The 22,255-nt window shown below is 37.1% G+C and overlaps 1 protein-coding gene across 16 annotated transcripts in view; it reads right to left on the reverse strand.

The window, feature by feature from the left end:
- LOC117323250 (tubulin polyglutamylase TTLL5-like) overlaps nt 1-22,255 on the reverse strand; it is a 65,284-nt gene that overhangs the window by 30,723 nt on the left and 12,306 nt on the right. For 13 of the 16 annotated variants that reach the window (XR_004531694.1, XR_004531695.1, XM_033878345.1 and 10 more), the window contains 12 exons: nt 21,827-21,896; nt 21,209-21,293; nt 19,759-19,860; nt 18,949-19,040; nt 18,518-18,625; nt 17,595-17,676; nt 17,283-17,344; nt 16,258-16,346; nt 11,818-11,850; nt 2,545-2,816; nt 2,346-2,408; nt 244-273 (listed from right to left, as the gene is read on the reverse strand). Coding sequence is in view for 14 of the 16 variants with exons in the window: in XM_033878345.1 (XP_033734236.1) it covers nt 244-273; nt 2,346-2,408; nt 2,545-2,816; nt 11,818-11,850; nt 16,258-16,346; nt 17,283-17,344; nt 17,595-17,676; nt 18,518-18,625; nt 18,949-19,040; nt 19,759-19,860; nt 21,209-21,293; nt 21,827-21,896 (1,088 nt within the window). In the remaining 2 variants the exon portion in view is untranslated. The remainder of the gene's footprint in view (nt 1-243; nt 274-2,345; nt 2,409-2,544; nt 2,817-11,817; nt 11,851-16,257; nt 16,347-17,282; nt 17,345-17,594; nt 17,677-18,517; nt 18,626-18,948; nt 19,041-19,758; nt 19,861-21,208; nt 21,294-21,826; nt 21,897-22,255) is intronic. The other 3 variants (XM_033878344.1, XM_033878341.1, XM_033878339.1) reach the window with 2 other exon arrangements.

Genomic DNA, 22,255 nt, shown 5'->3' on the forward strand with positions numbered 1-22,255 from the left:
TGAATGAATTGTTTTCAATCCTGTACATGCATTGAGGTTTATTTTCCTAGAGGTAGACATGTGACAATGGTCACTTGTCCATCTCTATAATCATTCCAATACTACCAGCTGTCCTGTCGAAAATGCATTGATATTGTAAAATGTCCTTATATAAAGGCCACCAGGACTAATCTACATCATAAAGACGTGATTACGAGTGGTAAGTGACTGATACACCAGTCCTACAAATGTACCCGTACTTACTTGCAAGATGACCGTAAAATAGGATTTATTCTGAAACAGTTCAGTATCAATCATTTTTCCTTGTCCTGAACACCTGTTTGCTTATATCATTAAGGCTTACATACATTCATAACTTTATTTAAAAGTTTCTTAAAGTGTCATAATTATGGTTGTTACAGAACTACGACATATTGGGCTTTGATATTCTGTAACTGGTGGAGATATATACCCATTCAGCACCCGACCGATGGATCAGATATATACCCATTCAGCACCACTAGGGTTTTACAGTGTCATAATTTTTCCATAATGAAATTTTTCAGAAACCTTTCATGACCAAAGTTCAACCAAAACTGTAAATTATATCTGGTCCCACCCCAGGGGCCTGAGGGGCGGGGCAAAATTGGGTCGGATGGACTGAAATATCAAAATCTTTTACCTCAAGACCTCGATATAGTGGAATCAAATACTCTATAGAAAGAAAGGTTCTTAAGATGCATGCTTTGAAATAATGGATTATATTACTTTGGGTCTCGTGTAAACATTACACTATATACATACTAACAAGAAATCACATCTTTTGAGGATCGTTTGATAAATTGCCTTTGGAAATAATTCAGACTTGGTTAGAATTGTGAGTATGACAGTAGTTTAATTGTATGCACATATTAATTAATGGCCCCAACTGACCCCAGGGACAGACAGGCTGGCCAAAATGTGTCAAATTGACTGAAATAAATATTAGAAATCAGGTTACTGTTAAAGTTCTTGGGCCTCTTGCTGCTTGTCAAAATGTACATGTTAACGTTTGACCTGTATGGCTCTAGACGCTGTTTTCAGGAGCATCTCAGACTGTCAGTCTGTTCACCAACATCCAGCCATTTGTAATGATGGTAGTATATGACTAATATGTCTTTTATTTCATCCAGATTTAAAAATGGTTATGGGTCAAAACTTAATTGTTTATGGATGAACGATGACAAGCACATAGCCAATGACAATCAGTCTAGTTATGTCTGATATAGCTCAGTAGAAATGCTCATAAATTTTACTGCACTGTCAGTAATAAGCCAATAAGAATTCCGTCCCCTACTTAAATACCAGTCCCACCCCTCTACTTGGACATGAGTTCTAACCCCTCCCCTACTAAATACCAGTCCCACCCCTCTACTTGGACATGAGTTCTAACCCCTCCCCTACTAAATACCAGTCCCACCCCTCTACTTGGACATGAGTTCTACCCCCTCCCCTACTAAATACCAGTCCCACCCCTCTACTTGGACATGAGTTCCACCCCCTCCCCTACTAAATACCAGTCCCACCCCTCTACTTGGACATGAGTTCTACCCCCACCCCTACTAAATACCAGTCCCACCCCTCTACTTGGACATGAGTTCCACCTCCTCCCCTACTAAATACCAGTCCCACCCCTCTACTTGGACATGAGTTCTACCCTCACCCCTACTAAATACCAGTCCCACCCCTCTACTTGGACATGAGTTCCACCCCCTTCCCTACTTTGGACATGAGTTCCACCCCCTTCCCTACTAAATACCAGTCCCACCCCTCTACTTGGACATGAGTTCCACCCCCTCCCCTACTTTGAGCAAAGTTCAACCTACAGACAAGTTTCCAACCCTACTTTGAGATAGGTTCCAGCTTTTGATTACTTGTAAGACAATTTCCTCCCCCTTCATTGAAACAGAATTGAAGCATTGGTCTTAATTATGGGCTTATTACAAGATAAAACAGTAATTAATGTATTGATAAAATCTCTTTTACAGTTAATCACATCTGTGATACACTCCACCTTTATAAATTAAGTGTTCATCCATAGAAAAGGGAAACAATCAATTGCTTTATTAAAATTGAGAATTCAATAGAAAAATTTACTTTTAAACTACAAAACAAATATTCATCTATTAAATTGTCAAAAAATAGTTTTATTATTTCTAATCAACTGCTGATAATGAGTTGGAGGTGTATGTGTGGTAGTTGGGACTGGGACCTAACGAAGAAGTCCCATTTTAACTCATTATTTACCTGACCCAGGATACCAGTGAGGGATGTGGTAGATGGTACTGGGACCTAACAAAGAAGTCCCATTTTAACTCTATATTTACCTGGCTCTGGATCCCAGTGAAGCTGTTCCTACAGTTTTAGACTGGCTGGAATTTGTCTTATGTCTGTGAAACAAAAATGATTCTCAATTATTGATTAGGTACATTATTAAAATAAATCTAACATTTTAATGTCTGTATACATATAACTGGTGTAATTCATTAAGTCATCAGTGAAAGAAGGAAAGTTACATAAATATACCTTTCTGGGTAGAGCCGACTATGTAGCATGAAGTTATTGGTGCTAGAATACTGTAGAAATGAAGAATACAGATCCCAGGTGTCTGGAGTAGGGAAGATCCGCACCCAGCCTCCAGACCGGCTCTCCTCCTCCTTCACTCGACGTAAAATCTTGATCTCATCACTAGTGAGACCAGACATGACACCCAGCTTGTCCGGATTTGAGCCTCGTTCCGAGTTCCGTGATGATGACCGAGTGTTATTTGACGAGCCTGCAGACATTGGCCTTTGTTTCTACAATGTGAGTAAAAAATGATCCGAGTTTGTTTCTAATTATTGTCATCTTTTACATCCAATCAAAACCTTCAATATTTCTATCAACCTTACAAGATGGATTTAACATTGAAGCAAGAAAATTATACATAAACTGGACAACAATCATCATGGTTTGCTGCTCCCTATCCAGTTTAATCCCTAATTGTGTTATCATTATCATGAACAAACAGATATTTAACAAGAGGTCCATGGGCCTTAATGGTCATCTGACTTTAACAGAACCTAGCTATAGGTTAGTAGTATTGTAGTATACATACTCAGTAGTAGTATATATATAGTGGTACACAACAATTAATGACACTGTGCAATACTGTATGTTGGCCATTGCATCATCTTTGATTACTGAGAAACCAAAAAATAATAACACCTGGTCTGGACCATATCAGGATCATTTCAGGAAGGTTAGAACTGAATCCCACGGGTGGAACTTGAGAAGAAGTTTGAAATAGGTGTTTTTCAGGAAAACTATGTTTGTGTAATCATGTTACAAAATGGCCACCGTGGCTATCATGTCGAAGACCCCCACTTCCTTAACACCCCAACTAATTTACAGCTCAATGACACTATAATAGTGGAACTGGTACAAAAAGTTTGAAATAGGTTCTTTCAAGATGGCTGCCATCTTGAATATCAGACCTACCCGAAAAGTAACAACATTTGGTGAGTATCATCTCTGGATCATTTCAGACAAGTTAGAGCCCAGTCCCCCTGGTGGAACTTGAGCAGAAATATGAAATGTGAAAAATGTACGCATGATTGACGGTGCACAGCGGATAGCAACGGATGAAGCACAATGGCTATAGGTCATCCTGACCCTACGAGTCAAATGACCTAAAATCAAATAAATCACTAGTCCTAGAAACAACACCAACAACAAATCTTACAAGCAGATAAACAAGTGCAATCAATGATTGCGAAAGCTCACCGGTGGCAGCAATCACACTATGCGTTCATTTTTTATGTATGTATAAGTATGTCATTTTGAAATTGTACGTCACATAATATCACTCCTAGACCTCTAATGGATGTATCAACCAAATTAGAAGGGTGTGGACTTACAAGCTTTTCAAAACTAACCCCCAAAATCTTAAAGTGAGTTTTTGTGTCAAAAAAAGTATGTCCACTAAATAGTAAAATGCCAAAATGCCAATTTTTTCTGCATGATTTGCCACAGCATCACTCCTGAATCTCTAATGAATGTATAAATCAAATTAGAAGGGTGATAGGTGTATACTTTTGGACTTACCCCCAAAATTTTAAAGTGAGTTTTGGTGCACAAAATGGTAAAATGCGAAAAAATCACAATTTTTGTCTGCATGATTTTGCCATAACATCCTTCCTAGATCTCTAATGAATGTATAAACCAATTTAGAAGGGCATGAGAAGTATACGTTTGGACTTACAAACTTTCCAAAAACTGACCCCAAAAACTTTAAAGTGGGTTTTGGTGCCAAAAAAGTTAAGTCCACAAAATGGTAAAATGCGAAAAAATCATGATTTTTATTCTGCATGATTTTGCCATAACATCACTCCTAGACCTCTAATGAATGTATAAACCAACTTAGAAGGGCATGAGGTGTATACTTTTGGACATACAAGCTTTCCAAAAAACTTACTAAAAAAACTTTAAAGTTTTGGGGTGGGACGCCGACGCCGGGGTGACAGCATTAGCTCTTGGTTACTCGTAACCGGTGAGCTAAAAATTATCATTTTTTGTAGCTATCACGAGAGAGGTAACATTTTTTCATCGAATGACATATTCAGGATTAGATATTAATTGTAATTCATGTAATAAGGATTGCAATGCATACAGACATCATTAAACTTCAACAAATTATATCAACATAATAAAAAATAACTTCTTTGATGTCAAATAATTTTAACTTGAAAGATAGTTTCGTCAAGAAGCCTTTAACAATTTTGTTGTAACTACTGTTGCTTTTCCAGAAACTAATCATAGTGAACAAATCTACAGAAAAAACACAGAATGCTGACAATGGCATCAACATTTCACATCCTTCAATCCCTATCACCCACACTTTCTAATAAAAGGCACCAAACTAACCAAAATGCAACAAAAATCTACAAAAATCACATCAAACAAGTAAAAAACAAAAAAAAAAAACAAAGAATAAAACTCTCCACATTACCATAAATAAAAGGTCAGCCAACAAGCAGAAATTAAAGAACAATCTATTGATACATCGATTAAGCAATAATGATCCCTCAGCCCTACAAACATACTCAAACCTGTAATGGACATTAAAATTGCTTCAGAGATTGACAGTCAAGAAAGATGAGGTTAAATAACTTTAACAAGAGATCCCAGAGGGATCTTGGCGCCCACCATTGAATGATCTTCATAGGTTCCATGTCAGATTGATCTTTTCTCTACTTTTCCCTTCCTCTAAGTCTTACTAATCTGTGTAAATTCAGAAACAGTCCTCTAGTACTTTTCAAACAAGGGGAACCTATATATAAAATTTAAGATTTAGCGATAATGGCTGTCGGCCATGTTGTTTTCGGATTGGTCCCAAAATGCAACATTAGGGACCAAAGGGAATCTACATATGAAATTTGAGAAAGATCCCTTCAGTACCTTCTGTAAAATAGCGATAACAAACTTCAATTGTCTAAATCCAAGATGGCTGCCTGTCGGCCATGTTGTTTTCTGTTTGGTCTCAAAATGCAATATGCATAACTAGGCACCAAGGGGAACCTACATATCAAATTTGAGAAAGATCCCTTCACTACTTTCTGAGAATTAGCGATAACAAACTTCGATTGTCAAAATCCAAGATGGCTGCCTGTCGGCCATGTTGTTTTCTGATTGGTCTCAAAATGCAATATGCATAGCTAGGCACCATGGGGTACCTTAATATGAAATTTGAGAAAGATCCCTTCAGTACCTTCTGTAAAATAGCGATAACAAACTTCAATTGTCAAAATCCAAGATGGCTGCCTGTCGGCCATGTTGTTTTCTGATTGGTCTCAAAATGCAATATGCATAGCTAGGCACCAAGGGGAACCTTAATATGAAATTTGAGAAAGATCCCTTCATTACTTTCTGAGAAATAGCGATAACAAACTTCAATTGTCAAAATCCAAGATGGCTTCCTGTCGGCCATGTTGTTTTCCGATTTGTCTCAAAATGCAATATGCATAACAAGGCACCAAGGGAAACCTATATATGAAATTTGAGAAAGATCCCTTTATTACTTTCTGAGAAATATCAATAACAAACTTCAATTGTCAAAATCCAAGATGGCTGCCTGTCGGCCATGTTGTTTTCCAATTGGTATCAAAATGCAATATGCATAACTAAGCACCAGGGAGAACCTATATATGAAATTTGAGAAAGATCCCTTCAGTGCTTTCTAGGAAATAGCGATAACAAACTTCAATTGTCAAAATCCAAGATGGCTGCCTGTCGGCCATGTTGTTTTCCGATTAGTCTCAAAATGCAATATGCATAACTGGACACCAAGGGGAACCTATGTATGAAATTTGAGAAAGATCCCTTCAGTACTTTCTGAGAAATAGCGATAACAAGAATTGTTTATGGACGGACGGACGACGGACCACAGACGCAGGGCGATTTGAATAGTCCACCATCTGATGATGGTGGGCTAAAAAGGAAAAGTAAGACACTATCCGTGACCCCCCTCCCCCGCTCCCTCGACTTGATTGATTCATTGTCCAGGGACTGTTTTGTCATTTTCAGTTTTTAGTAATGTTGACACATCTGATTGTTAGTTTGGTTTATTTTGTTTAAAGTCCTATAAACAGCCGGGGTTGTTTAAGGACGTGCCAGATTTTGGAGTTGGAGGAAAGCCAAAGTACCCGGAGAAAAACTACCGGCCTACGGTCAGTACCAGGCAACTGCCCAACGTTGGATTCAAACTCACCAGAGGTGGAGCGCTAGTGATAAAGTGTCGGGACACCTTAACAACTTGGCCACCACGGCCCCTCATCCGACTGTTAATCTTTGACTTGAAATACAATTATGAACAAACGAATGTAATGAGGAGCCAGTATCTTAATTTCCCCTAGAATATGTGTTATTGTTCAAAAAAGGAAAACCTGAACCAAAGGATCTGTTCTAGGGAAACCTGAACCAAAGGATCTGTTCTAGGGAAACCTGAACCAAAGGATCTGTTCCAGGGAAACCTGGACCAAAGGATCTGTTCCAGGGAACCTGAACCAAAGGATCTGTTCTAGGGAACCAAAGTATCTGTTCCAGGGAACCTGAACCAAGCGCTCTGTTCTAGGGAAACCTGAACCAAAGGACCTGTTCCAGGGAAACCTGAACCAAAGGATCTGTTCCAGGGAAACCTGAACCAAAGGATTTGTTCAAGGAAAACCTGAACCAAAGGATCTGTTCCAGGTAAACCTGAACCAAAGGATCTGTTCTAGGGAAACCTGAACCAAAGGATCTGTTCTAGGAAAACCTGAACCAAAGGATCTGTTCTAGGAAAACCTGAACCAAAGGATCTGTTCCAGGGAAACCTGGACCAAAGGATCTGTTCCAGGGAAACCTAAACTAAAGGATCTGTTCCAGGGAAACATTAACCAAAGGACCTGTTCAAGGGAAACCTGAACCAAAGGATCTGTTCCAGGGAAACTTGAACTAAAGGATCTGTTCCAGGAAAACCTGAACTAAAGGATTTGTTCCAGGGAAACCTGAACCAAAGGATATGTTCTAGGGAAACCTGAACCAAAGGATTTGTTCTAGGAAACCTGAACCAAAGGATCTGTTCCAGGGAAACCTAAACTAAAGGATCTGTTCCAGGGAAACCTGAACCAAAGGACCTGTTCCAGGGAAACCTGAACCAAAGGCTCTGTTCAAGGGAAACCTGAACCAAAAGATCTGTTCCAGGGAAACCTGAACTAAAGGATTTGTTCCAGGGAAACCTGAACCAAAGTATCTGTTCCAGGGAAACCTGAACCGAAGGATCTGTTCCAGGGAACCTGAACCAAAGGATCTGTTCCAGGGAAACTTGAACTAAAGGATCTGTTCCAGGAAAACCTGAACTAAAGGATTTGTTCCAGGGAAACCTGAACCAAAGGATATGTTCTAGGGAAACCTGAACCAAAGGATTTGTTCTAGGAAACCTGAACCAAAGGATCTGTTCCAGGGAAACCTAAACTAAAGGATCTGTTCCAGGGAAACCTGAACCAAAGGACCTGTTCCAGGGAAACCTGAACCAAAGGCTCTGTTCAAGGGAAACCTGAACCAAAAGATCTGTTCCAGGGAAACCTGAACTAAAGGATTTGTTCCAGGGAAACCTGAACCAAAGTATCTGTTCCAGGGAAACCTGAACCGAAGGATCTGTTCCAGGGAACCTGAACCAAAGGATCTGTTCCAGGGAAACCTGAACCAAAGGATCTGTTCCAGGGAACCTGAACCAAAGGATCTGTTCCAGGGAAATCTGAACCAAAGGATCTGTTCCAGGGAACCTGAACCAAAGGATCTGTTCCAGGGAAACCTGAACCAAAGGATCTGTTCCAGGGAACCGGAACCAATGGATCTGTTCCAGGGAACCTGAACCAAAGGATCTGTTCTAGGGAAACCTGAACCAAAGGACCTGTTCCAGGGAAACCTGAACCAAAGGATCTGTTCCAGGGAAACCTGAACCAAAGGATCTGTTCCACGGAAACCTGAACTAAAGGATCTGTTCCAGGGAAACCTGAACCAAAGGATCTGTTCCAGGGAAACCTGAACCAAAGGATCTGTTCCAGGGAAACCTGAACCAAAGGATCTGTTCCAGGGAAACCTGGACCAAAGGATCTGTTCTAGGGAAATCTGAACCAAAGGATCTGTTCTAGGGAACCGGAACCAATGGATCTGTTCCAGGGAACCTGAACCAAAGGATCTGTTCCAGGGAAACCTGAACCAAAGGACCTGTTCCAGGGAAATCTGAACCAAAGGATCTGTTCTAGGGAAATCTGAACCAAAAGATCTGTTCCAGGGAAACCTGAACTAAAGGATTTGTTCCAGGGAAACCTGAACCAAAGGATCTGTTCCAGGGAAACCTGAACCAAAAGATCTGTTCCAGGGAAACCTGAACTAAAGGATTTGTTCCAGGGAAACCTGAACCAAAGGATCTGTTCCAGGGAAACCTGAACCGAAGGATCTGTTCCAGGGAACCTGAACCAAAGGATCTCTTCCAGGAAAACCTGAACCAAAGGATCTGTTCCAGGAAAACCTGAACCAAAGGATCTGCTCCAGGGAAACCTGAACAAAAGGATCTGTTCCAGGGAACCTGAACCAAAGGATCTGTTCTAGGAAACCTGAACTAAAGGATCTGTTCCAGGGAAACCTGAACCAAAGGATCTGTTCCAGGGAAACCTGAACCAAAGGATCTGTTCCAGAGAAACCTGAACCAAAGGATCTGTTCCAGAGAAACCTGAACCAAAGGATCTGTTCTAGGGAAATCTGAACCAAAGAATCTGTTCCAGGGAAACATGAACTAAAGGATCTGTTCTAGGAAAACCTGGTCCAAAGGATCTGTTCCAGGGAAATCTGAACCAAAGGATCTGTTCTAGGGAAACATGAACCAAAGGATCTGTTCCAGGGAAAGCTGAACCAAAGGATCTGTTCCAGGGAACCTGAACTAAAGGATTTGTTCCAGGGAACTCATAGGGAGAAGAAACAAATTATCTATTAAATGTAACCGTGACATTGACCTTCGGCATTTTGCCAATGAAAAGAAGTCTGAAGCAAGCACTCCCAAAAAGAATGTTGGTCCACTTGTACTCATAATAACGTATTGTCTTGAAATGGTGACAAACAGATGGACAGGCAGCTACATACATTGTCCCCTTCTAATCATATAATAATATTTGACACTAGCTCATCCCATATTTGACAGCAATAAAGCATAGCTGTAACAAAAAGTTACAGTGTGTCCATAACAAAAAACAAAGATACAGTAAGTCTGTAAGAGACAACAGAACTGCAGAATCAGGAACATGCATAGCTGTAACAGACAACAATATTACAGCAGGACTGTACAACAGACAACAGAGCGAGATGGCTTGTAAGTACAAACCCGTAAACTCAAAGACGGCTTAGAGTCCTGAAAACAAAAATCATATCACATAAGACAAACTGTAAAGGTTAATGAATACAAAACCAACATCCCAGCAGGCTGAGGTCTGTGTTAATTACTATACAGTATCCCAGCAGGCTGAGGTCTGTGTTAATTGCTATACAGTATCCCAATAGACTGAGGTCTGTGTTAATTACTACTATACAGTATCCCAATAGACTGGTCGAGGCCTGTGTTAATTACTATACAGTATCCCAGTAGACTGAGGTCTGTGTTAATTACTATACAGTATCCCAATAGACTGAGGCCTGTGTTAATTACTATACAGTATCCCAGTAGACTGAGGTCTGTGTTAATTACTATACAGTATCCCAGTAGACTGAGGCCTGTGTTAATTACTATACAGTATCCCAGTAGACTGAGGCCTGTGTTAATTACTATACAGTATCCCAGTAGACTGAGGTCTGTGTTAATTACTATACAGTATCCCAGTAGACTGAGGTCTGTGTTAATTACTATACAGTATCCCAGTAGACTGAGGTCTGTGTTAATTACTATACAGTATCCCAGTAGACTGAGGTCTGTGTTAATTACTATACAGTATCCCAATAGACTGAGGCCTGTGTTAATTACTATACAGTATCCCAGTAGACTGAGGCCTGTGTTAATAACTATACAGTATCCCAGTAGACTGAGGTCTGTGTTATTTACTATACAGTATCACAGTAGACTGAGGTCTGTGTTAATTACTATACAGTATCCCAGTAGACTGAGGCCTGTGTTAATTACTATACAGTATCCCAGCAGGCTGAGGTCTGTGTTAATTACTATACAGTATCCCAGTAGACTGAGGTCTGTGTTAATTGCTATACAGTATATATATCCCAGTAGACTGAGGCCTGTGTTAATTACTATACAGTATCCCAATAGACTGAGGCCTGTGTTAATTACTATACAGTATCCTAGTAGACTGAGGCCTGTGTTAACTACTATACAGTATCCCAATAGACTGAGGCCTGTGTTAATTACTATACAGTATCCCAATAGACTGAGGCCTGTGTTAATTACTATACAGTATCCCAATAGACTGAGGCCTGTGTTAATTACTATACAGTATCCCAATAGACTGAGGCCTGTGTTAATTACTATACAGTATCCCAGTAGACTGAGGTCTGTGTTAATTACTATACAGTATCCCAGTAGACTGAGTTCTGTGTTAATTACTATACAGTATCCCAGTAGACTGAGGCCTGTGTTAATTACTATACAGTATCCCAGTAGACTGAGGCCTGTGTTAATTCCTTGTGTGGTAGGATGATAACCAATGGATATCTGAGTTATCCCTGTGTGGTAGGATGATAACCAATGGATATCTGAGTTATCTTTGTGTGGTAGGATGATAACCAATGGATATCTAGGTAATGTATTACCTCGGGAAGGTTATTAGAGAACATGATACATCGAGGAAGAGAGTGAGTGTTTGAACTTTCATTTATAAAAAAGTTACATTCTAGTAGATTTAGCAAAGAAATTGCTAATTTTAAGACATTTGAATGTCATTGCTTCAATGTTAACTAGTCTACATACGAGGGTTGATTGATATGTTGTGAGCCTCATAAACAATGCTGGCAAAAGTGCATAGATAGTGAAGGGGACAATTTTGAAAAATAATACAATATATCTGGCAAAATTCAAATCCTTCAATATGAAGCTCACAATTTATCAATTAGCCCTCGTATCTTATGTGAGGAAGATTTATCTGAGTAGGTTTCACACTATTTAAAAGATCAATAGATATTGTTTACATTTGTATTCATTGCGGAATATTTTGTAACATGTACAAAATACCTTTCAATTTAATTAATGAGCATGCATACATTCACACTGGGCCATGACAGACTTACCGTAGAAGCAGAAGAAGGTCGGAATCGAGCAGACTGGAAAAAAGGCAGGAGGTGAGAAGTGTAATCTACATGCTTACTAAAGATGATCGTGGGGTACAACCTGGTCAGTGGAAAACCTCTCTAGGATGTTATAAAAGTTGTCACGTTAATTAGGATAGCTAGCTGTATATATATCAGATAAAATTCTTTGTCAAATTAGAATTGTTCTGGACATTAGTATTGGATACAAAACATCCAAATTGTATGTTTCCTGGCTGAACTTTTTTAGGAATTATTCTAAAATTTAATTTTGAATTTGCATTACCTTCATTATGACCTGGATCTACCTGTATCACCAGCTTTAATGTACTGAAGGTCATAACTTTGGGTGGTAAACCACACATGACTGATATTGGATTTTAGTAGTCGACTTGCAGAACTTTTGAAGTATGTGGACACAACAGAGAGGGTTTCCACTGAATTTGTAGATATTTTAGTATGATTGTGAGAAATCTAAATCCGGAATTTTAATGTTACAGAAATAGTTAATAATGTCACGTGAAATTTTGTGAGGTATGAGATAAGAAAACATTGAGACAAGAACATAGTTAGTTACAAATTGTGTATTGGGGTACCAGAGTTAAACAGATTTCCCACAATCTGTACTAATATAGTGAACTCATGCATCAACTACATGCAGCAATATATACGCACAGACATATCTAAATTCTAATATACATTATATACAATTACTACACTGATACAGAATCATGCTCTCAGATATATTGGTCCAGCAGGTCATGCTATGATTGTGTTCATCTGCTTTTATATTTTAGATTTACATTAAAAAGAAATGTCCACATTAGAAATATAAGCTAAGGTCTAAGAACACTTTTCCAGTAATAAATCTACCCCATCCCCAGACTACAGAGAAATACCTCTCTATCAATGATAGGGTTATCACAAATGTCACTTCTACTGGTGGTAGATGTTGTTAAAAATATGTTTTAGATTTATGTGTGGTCCTTTATAGCTGTGTGCAGCTAGCCCTTATCCAGAGAAAAGGTTACCCAAGCGACCTTGCAGTTGAAGTTAAACATAAAAAAACCTCCAAAAAAATTTGTTTCTTCATTTTTTTTCTCTGAAAATGAACGTACCTGAGCACTATAATTTACGGTATATGGATTTTTTTTAAATGTATATAGTAATGATTTATGAACTCTGATAACAAAGAAGACTGCTGATTTATTCTGGAATGTTTCTTTAAACTTCATGCAACAGTTTTCAAATACATTACCCTTAGGAATTATATCTCAGCTGCTACATATGTATAACTGTTGGGCAGAATCTTATATAATCATGGTCACGAAACAATATAGGAGAGAACTTCTAATGACAAAAAAGGGATGTTCTCCAGAGTGAAGAGATCGGACCACTTGTTAAGAACAATCAGTGGGGGTTCATACTAAATAATGATTGATACATGTACTCATAGACACAGCTATCTCCACTGTATCCTTCCCATACATGTCAGATACAGTTAAAACACATAGATATTAATTTGTGGAATACAATAAATAATTCAGTGTGCTTTCTAAAGACATACCGCATTCTCTGAAACCATTTTGCTACATACATACTGACAAGGCGAAGCTGAACTGCTAATGAACTGCTAGTCTGATATTGGCATGCTAACCAGTGTAGATGATTGGGTAAAGAACAGACAGTTATATGCACATTTTAAAGGGAGTAAGATGTTAAGGTTTTCTGGACTATGTGTTTAATACCTTTGCTCGGGATGCTATTTTGGCAGTGACTTCCTGATTTCTTCTGCTTTGCTGAAGTGTCCTCATCATGGGATCGTGACATATGATGCCTGTAATAGTATTACAAATAACCCTACGACTTGTAATATTATTACAAATAATACCTGCAATATCATAATAAACTCATCATGAATCAAACTTTACCAATACTGGTGGTTTGGTAGAACATTTTGAAAGAAAAGCAATCTCTGAAAATTGAACGCATTTAAACAAGAATTAATAGGATTGTTTAAGGAATATACATCTCTCCATTCTTATAAGTTGTATTGTTGTATTTTTATACGAGACTTAGTGAATACAACATGGATACCAAAAACATAATAGGCAGCAAACCGGTAAACCAACAAAACATCCTCTGAGTTAATGAGATGTAACGGAGGTTTTTTACAGCCTGTCCTCACATCTATAACTAGAAATGTCTATAAGACACAAATGCCCCCAACAAATAAGAGGACAGGACTGACACACATGGAGGTATGTCCCAATACCTGTTTCCAGTATATACAGGAGGTATGTCTCAATACCTATTTTCAGTATATACTAGGGGGTATGTCTCAATACCTGTTTTCAGTTTATACAGGAGGTATGTCTCAATACATGTTTTCAGTTTATACAGGGAGGTATGTCTCAATACCTGTTTTCAGTACATACAGAGAGGTATGTCTTAATACCTGTTTTCAGTACATACAGGGAGGTATGTCTCAATACCTGTTTTCAGTACATACAGGGAGGTATGTCTCAATACCTGTTTTCAGTACATACAGGGAGGTATGTCTCAATACCTGTTTTCAGTATATACAGGGAGGTATGTCTTAATACCTGTTTTCAGTACATACAGGGAGGTATGTCTCAATACCTGTTTTCAGTATATACAGGGAGGTATGTCTCAATACATGTTTTCAGTATATACAGGAGGTATTTTAGGTTAATTCTTTCTGCTGTAAGATTAACAGACTTAATTACCTGTAACAGATTCAGTTTTACTCACCTGAAAGACTAAACAGATCACAGATTAAGTTTGTTTTTATCTTCAAATCCAGTGGAGCATCACTGCAAGAGATAAAAACATGAATATAGTATTGTGTAATTAAAGGTCGTCACAGTCAAAGTAAATTACAATTTTCTGATTACTCAGGTATGAAGGAGGAGTCACCATCTTAAAGCAAAGTTAAATGATTTCCTTCCCCATATAATTCAGACCAAATAACATTGAAATCCACTTTGGTGGGAATGAAATCTACCAGAACTTGTAGGCCCTTTAATCTTATATAAGATGTCCTGTACATTAGTCTGAACCTACCAGGCTAAGGATGGAGACAAGTTGACCTCTAGCACCCATGGTTTCATGTTTTCATCGATGAGGACATCAAAACCATATAATTCTGTAACAGACAAAGTAAACAACATACTAAACGTACACCAATGTAACTGTTTATCATTATGTTACAACAATATAACTGTTTATCATTATGTTACAACGAATAGTTACAATATAACTGTTTATCATTATGTTACAACAATATAACTGTTTATCATTATGTAACAACAATATAACTGTTTATCAATATGTTACAACAATATAACTGTTTATCAATATGTTACAACAATATAACTGTTTATCATTATGTTTCCCCCCGGGGACTTCGGATAAATTCAATTTGGTTTAAGCCTTTAGCCATATCGAAACTTTGACAGTTTTTAGCCCCGCCCCTCAGGCCCCTGGGGGGTGGGGACCATATAATTTACAATTTTGGTTTACCTTTAGCCATAGAAGCTTCTTGCCAAATTTCATGGAATTTGGTTTAGGGGTTTTGGAGAAGAAGTTGAAAATGTAAATTGTTTACGGACGCACGACGGACGACGGACGACGCACGACGGACGACGCACGACGCACGACGACGGACAAAGGGGATTAGAATAGGTCACTTGAGACTTTGTCTCAGGTGACCTAAAAAACCTCCAAAAAAATTTGTTTGTTCATTTTTTTCTCTGAAAATGAACGTACCTGAGCACTATAATTTACGGTATATGGATTTTTTTTAAATGTATATAGTAATGATTTATGAACTCTGATAACAAAGAAGACTGCTGATTTATTCTGGAATGTTTCTTTAAACTTCATGCAACAGTTTTCAAATACATTACCCTTAGGAATTATATCTCAGCTGCTACATATGTATAACTGTTGGGCAGAATCTTATATAATCATGGTCACGAAACAATATAGGAGAGAACTTCTAATGACAAAAAAGGGATGTTCTCCAGAGTGAAGAGATCAGACCACTTGTTAAGAACAATCAGTGGGGGTTCATACTAAATAATGATTGATACATGTACTCATAGACACAGCTATCTCCACTGTATCCTTCCCATACATGTCAGATACAGTTAAAACACATAGATATTAATTTGTGGAATACAATAAATAATTCAGTGTGCTTTCTAAAGACATACCGCATTCTCTGAAACCATTTTGCTACATACATACTGACAAGGCGAAGCTGAACTGCTAATGAACTGCTAGTCTGATATTGGCATGCTAACCAGTGTAGATGATTGGGTAAAGAACAGACAGCTATATGCACATTTTAAAGGGAGTAAGATGTTAAGGTTTTCTGGACTATGTGTTTAATACCTTTGCTCGGGATGCTATTTTGGCAGTGACTTCCTGATTTCTTCTGCTTTGCTGAAGTGTCCTCATCATGGGATCGTGACATATGATGCCTGTAATAGTATTACAAATAACCCTACGACTTGTAATATTATTACAAATAATACCTGCAATATCATAATAAACTCATCATGAATCAAACTTTACCAATACTGGTGGTTTGGTAGAACATTTTGAAAGAAAAGCAATCTCTGAAAATTGAACGCATTTAAACAAGAATTAATAGGATTGTTTAAGGAATATACATCTCTCCATTCTTATAAGTTGTATTGTTGTATTTTTATACGAGACTTAGTGAATACAACATGGATACCAAAAACATAATAGGCAGCAAACCGGTAAACCAACAAAACATCCTCTGAGTTAATGAGATGTAACGGAGGTTTTTTACAGCCTGTCCTCACATCTATAACTAGAAATGTCTATAAGACACAAATGCCCCCAACAAATAAGAGGACAGGACTGATACACATGGAGGTATGTCCCAATACCTGTTTCCAGTATACAGGAGGTATGTCTCAATACCTATTTTCAGTATATACTAGGGGGTATGTCTCAATACCTGTTTTCAGTTTATACAGGAGGTATGTCTCAATACATGTTTTCAGTTTATACAGGGAGGTATGTCTCAATACCTGTTTTCAGTACATACAGAGAGGTATGTCTTAATACCTGTTTTCAGTACATACAGGGAGGTATGTCTCAATACCTGTTTTCAGTACATACAGGGAGGTATGTCTCAATACCTGTTTTCAGTACATACAGGGAGGTATGTCTCAATACCTGTTTTCAGTATATACAGGGAGGTATGTCTTAATACCTGTTTTCAGTACATACAGGGAGGTATGTCTCAATACCTGTTTTCAGTATATACAGGGAGGTATGTCTCAATACATGTTTTCAGTATATACAGGAGGTATTTTAGGTTAATTCTTTCTGCTGTAAGATTAACAGACTTAATTACCTGTAACAGATTCAGTTTTACTCACCTGAAAGACTAAACAGATCACAGATTAAGTTTGTTTTTATCTTCAAATCCAGTGGAGCATCACTGCAAGAGATAAAAACATGAATATAGTATTGTGTAATTAAAGGTCGTCACAGTCAAAGTAAATTACAATTTTCTGATTACTCAGGTATGAAGGAGGAGTCACCATCTTAAAGCAAAGTTAAATGATTTCCTTCCCCATATAATTCAGACCAAATAACATTGAAATCCACTTTGGTGGGAATGAAATCTACCAGAACTTGTAGGCCCTTTAATCTTATATAAGATGTCCTGTACATTAGTCTGAACCTACCAGGCTAAGGATGGAGACAAGTTGACCTCTAGCACCCATGGTTTCATGTTTTCATCGATGAGGACATCAAAACCATATAATTCTGTAACAGACAAAGTAAACAACATACTAAACGTACACCAATGTAACTGTTTATCATTATGTTACAACAATATAACTGTTTATCATTATGTTACAACGAATAGTTACAATATAACTGTTTATCATTATGTTACAACAATATAACTGTTTATCATTATGTAACAACAATATAACTGTTTATCAATATGTTACAACAATATAACTGTTTATCAATATGTTACAACAATATAACTGTTTATCATTATGTTACAACAATATAACTGTTTATCAATATGTTACAACAATATAACTGTTTATCAATATGTTACAACAATATAACTGTTTATCATTATGTAACAACAATATAACTGTTTATCAATATGTTACAACAATATAACTGTTTATCAATATGTTACAACAATATAACTGTTTATCATTATGTTACAACAATATAACTGTTTATCAATATGTTACAACAATATAACTGTTTATCAATATGTTACAACAATATAACTGTTTATCATTATGTTACAACAATATAACTGTTTATCAATATGTTACAACAATATAACTGTTTATCAATATGTTACAACAATATAACTGTTTATCATTATGTTACAACAATATAACTGTTTATCATTATGTTAACTTTTAATGTCGATGATATTTGTTAGATGTATCATATTAATGCTATTACTGACTTCATTAAATGTTAATGACTTCTTTGGTTTTTTTTTTACCTTTTCATTACATTTATTTTATCATTAATAGCCTACCAGTCAATAACTAATGTTACCTGTACTTTGTGCAAAACCTTTAAATTTGATATCCAGTGACTTTACAATACGAGCAATAAATCTCACCAAAACAGTTTCCTCTGAACGGCATAAACATCTTACACGCTGTGGCAATGGGTAGTTCTACAGAGAGGATCGCCTTAATGATCACATCTTCTATCCTCATCATTAAAGCTACGGATACAAAATGTACAATGGTTTACATACCTGGACAATTAGGATGATGCAATTTTATTTGGCAAAACAAACATTTTCTATGTATGTACTTAGTAAGATTATCATAATGTAATTCCATTTTTCTCAGACCTGTCTGGTCGTATTTAAAACTTGTCATACAATGTACTGCCGACTTTAGCTAATAATGTAATACCCTGACCAGAAATCAGAGCATGCCAGCAGAAAATACTGAGACATGCATGTTGGACAGAATTTCTGTACAAGGCTGTGACTAAGTGTCAACATAAAGACTTACCTGTAGTGTCATCATAAAGACTTACCTGTTGTGTCACGACCGTGAGATCTGAGGTATCGTAACAAAGCCCCTAGTGACCATTTGTTGCCGTAGTCTTCAACGTCAGGGTCATCATTTCTAACAAATTAACAAAAAGTTGATTCAGTTGATCATTCAAGCAATTGGATTTGACAAAGTCAATTTAATTTGTAACAAAATACGAAATCAACTGGATAACAGAGCTTTCAATTTACTGTAACCTAGTCTTACAGGGACACAACACAAAAACATTAAAACATAATAGAGTACACACTGGAAGTCTTGTTCAGGAAACAATACATCCGTTTTCTTCAGGGAATACTTACCGGACATAATCATCACTTATCTCCAGGGAATACTTACCGGACATAATCATCACTTATCTCCAGACATAATCATCACTTATCTCCAGAGAATAATCATCACTCTTCTCCAGACATAATCATCACTTATCTCCAGACATAATCGTCACTTATCTCCAGACATAATCATCACTTATCTCCAGAGAATAATCATCACTCTTCTCCAGACATAATCATCACTTATCTCCAGACATAATCGTCACTTATCTCCAGACATAATCATCACTTATCTCCAGACATAATCGTCACTTATCTCCAGGGAATACTTACCGGACAGAATCATCATTTTTCTCCGGGGAATACTTACCGGACAGAATCATCGTTTTTCTCCAGGGAATACTTACTGGACAGAATCATCATTTTTCTCCAGGGAATACTTACCGGACATAATCATCACTTTTCTCCAGGGAATACTTACTGGACGTAGGTGTCACTTTTCTCCAAGGAATACTTACCGGACATAATCGTCACTTTTCTTGTTGACACTGTAGTTAGTTAGATGCATACACTGGTTACGTATGTGTCGACCACTCTTCTCGTACTTCACAGTGGCGAACCTTCAAGTAAATCCATCTCACTTTTATAATATTTACAGCATTCCTCAAATTATCATCAGTACTGAATCCAACAATTAACTGATCTGTATAAGATGTTTTTTGGCCCCAAACATATAAGACCATTAACTAATTTGTGCTATAATCTTTGACTAACCCAACAACCATATTTTCCCTGATTTTTAGCTAAACTACAAAATATGATAGCTCGATCAGAAGCCTATATTGTCTGCTTAATGAATCAGTTTCAATCCTTGTTTGTCCAGTCATTGTTTGTCCAGTGTAAAACTCAGTAGTCATTGTTTGTCCAGTGTAAAACTCAAAAGTCATTGTTTGTCCAGTGTAAAACTCAGAAGTCATTGTTTGTCCAGTGTAAAACTCAAAAGTCATTGTTTGTCCAGTGTAAAACTCACCAGTAATTGTTTGTCCAGTGTAAAACTCAAAAGTCATTGTTTGTCCAGTGTAAAACTCAGAAGTCATTGTTTGTCCAGTGTAAAACTCAGTAGTCATTAATGTTTGTCCAGTGTAAAACTCAGTAGTCATTGTTAGTCCAGTGTAAAACTCAAAAGTCATTGTTTGTCCAGTGTAAAACTCACCAGTCATTGTTTGTCCAGTGTAAAACTCACCAGTCATTGTTTGTCCAGTGTAAAACTCACCAGTCATTGTTTGTCCAGTGTAAAACTCAAAAGTCATTGTTTGTCCAGTGTAAAACTCAGAAGTCATTGTTTGTCCAGTGTAAAACTCACCAGTCATTGTTTGTCCAGTGTAAAACTCAGAAGTCAGTGTTTGTCCAGTATAAAACTCAGTAGTCATTGTTTGTCCAGTGTAAAACTCAGAAGTCATTGTTTGTCCAGTATAAAACTCAGTAGTCATTGTTTGTCCAGTGTAAAATGCAGAAGTCATTGTTTGTCCAGTGTAAAACTCAGTCATTGTTTGTCCAGTGTAAAACTCAGAAGTCATTGTTTGTCCAGTGTAAAACTCAGAAGTCATTGTTTGTCCAGTGTAAAACTCAGAAGTCATTGTTTGTCCAGTGTAAAACTCACCAGTAATTGTTTGTCCAGTGTAAAACTCAGTAGTCATTGTTTGTCCAGTGTAAAACTCAGTCATTGTTTGTCCAGTGTAAAACTCAGTAGTCATTGTTTGTCCAGTGTAAAACTCAAAAGTCATTGTTTGTCCAGTGTAAAACTCAAAAGTCATTGTTTTTCCAGTGTAAAACACCAAAGTCATTGTTTGTCCAGTATAAAACACCAAAGTCATTGTTTGTCCAGTGTAAAACACAAAAGTCATTGTTTGCCGAATTTTGTCATCATGTTGTTATATTTCCCATGGTACCGATTGTCAAAGGACTTACCTCGTGAGACCCTCCTCAAATAGGTAGATGACTAGTGGATCATAAGAGGTAACACACACGTACAGTCGTACATCAAACTTAAAACCTGTCAAATCATCAACAAATTTTCAAGTTTTAGAAATATTTTCCGGAGGAACTTACATTATATAATTCTTTCATAATTCCAAACTATGAAATTGAACATTAAAGAAAATATGCCCCTTCATCTTTATATTTTTGAAAAATGTTAACAATTCATCTTTATTTTTTTCAAAAATTTTAACATCTGTTTTTATTATAAATTAGCATACAATGTTTTGATTGGTTGAGTTTCCGTATAAACAAAGTGTATCCACAAAATTTTTTAATAAACCAATATGATAATTTAAATTTAATAGCATGTTAATTAATTATCATATTTTATATATTTAATAAAATGTTAACTACATTTACTACGCAGTAATGATTTTTATGTAACTTTGGCAATAACTTTACACAGACAAAAACAAAGTTCAAATTTGATCAAATCCCCCTTGTCATTTATATAAATATGTACATCAGACATTATTTGTCTTTGATTTACTTACCATCTATATAAATATGTAACATAGACATTATTTGTCTGTTTAATTTACTTACCATCTATAAGAAGAGGCTGATTTAAGTAGCGACACACAATGAGATTCTCATCCAATGGCACCTGGTCCGGCTACAAATCAAAATGATTTGGAGTTGACAAGATGTATTAATTAAGAAGTATATAATCAGATGGCTGTACTGTCAACAAACCTATTGGAGAACGGCACATCTGTAAATTTCCTACCAACCACCGAGTCGTATCTCAGAGCTAAAATTCCTATCAACCATCGAGTCGTATCTCAGAGCTAAAATTCCTACCAACAATTGAGTGGTATCTCAGAGCTAAAATTCCTATCAACCACCGAGTCGTTTCTCAGAGCTAAAATTCCTACCAACCACCGAGTTGTATCTCAGAGCTAAAATTCCTACCAACAGTCGAGTGGTATCTCAGAGCTAAAATTCCTACCAACCACCGAGTCGTATCTCAGA

Source organism: Pecten maximus, chromosome 3 (assembly GCF_902652985.1).
Source record: "Pecten maximus chromosome 3, xPecMax1.1, whole genome shotgun sequence".
NCBI classification, from domain to species: Eukaryota; Metazoa; Mollusca; class Bivalvia; order Pectinida; family Pectinidae; genus Pecten; species Pecten maximus.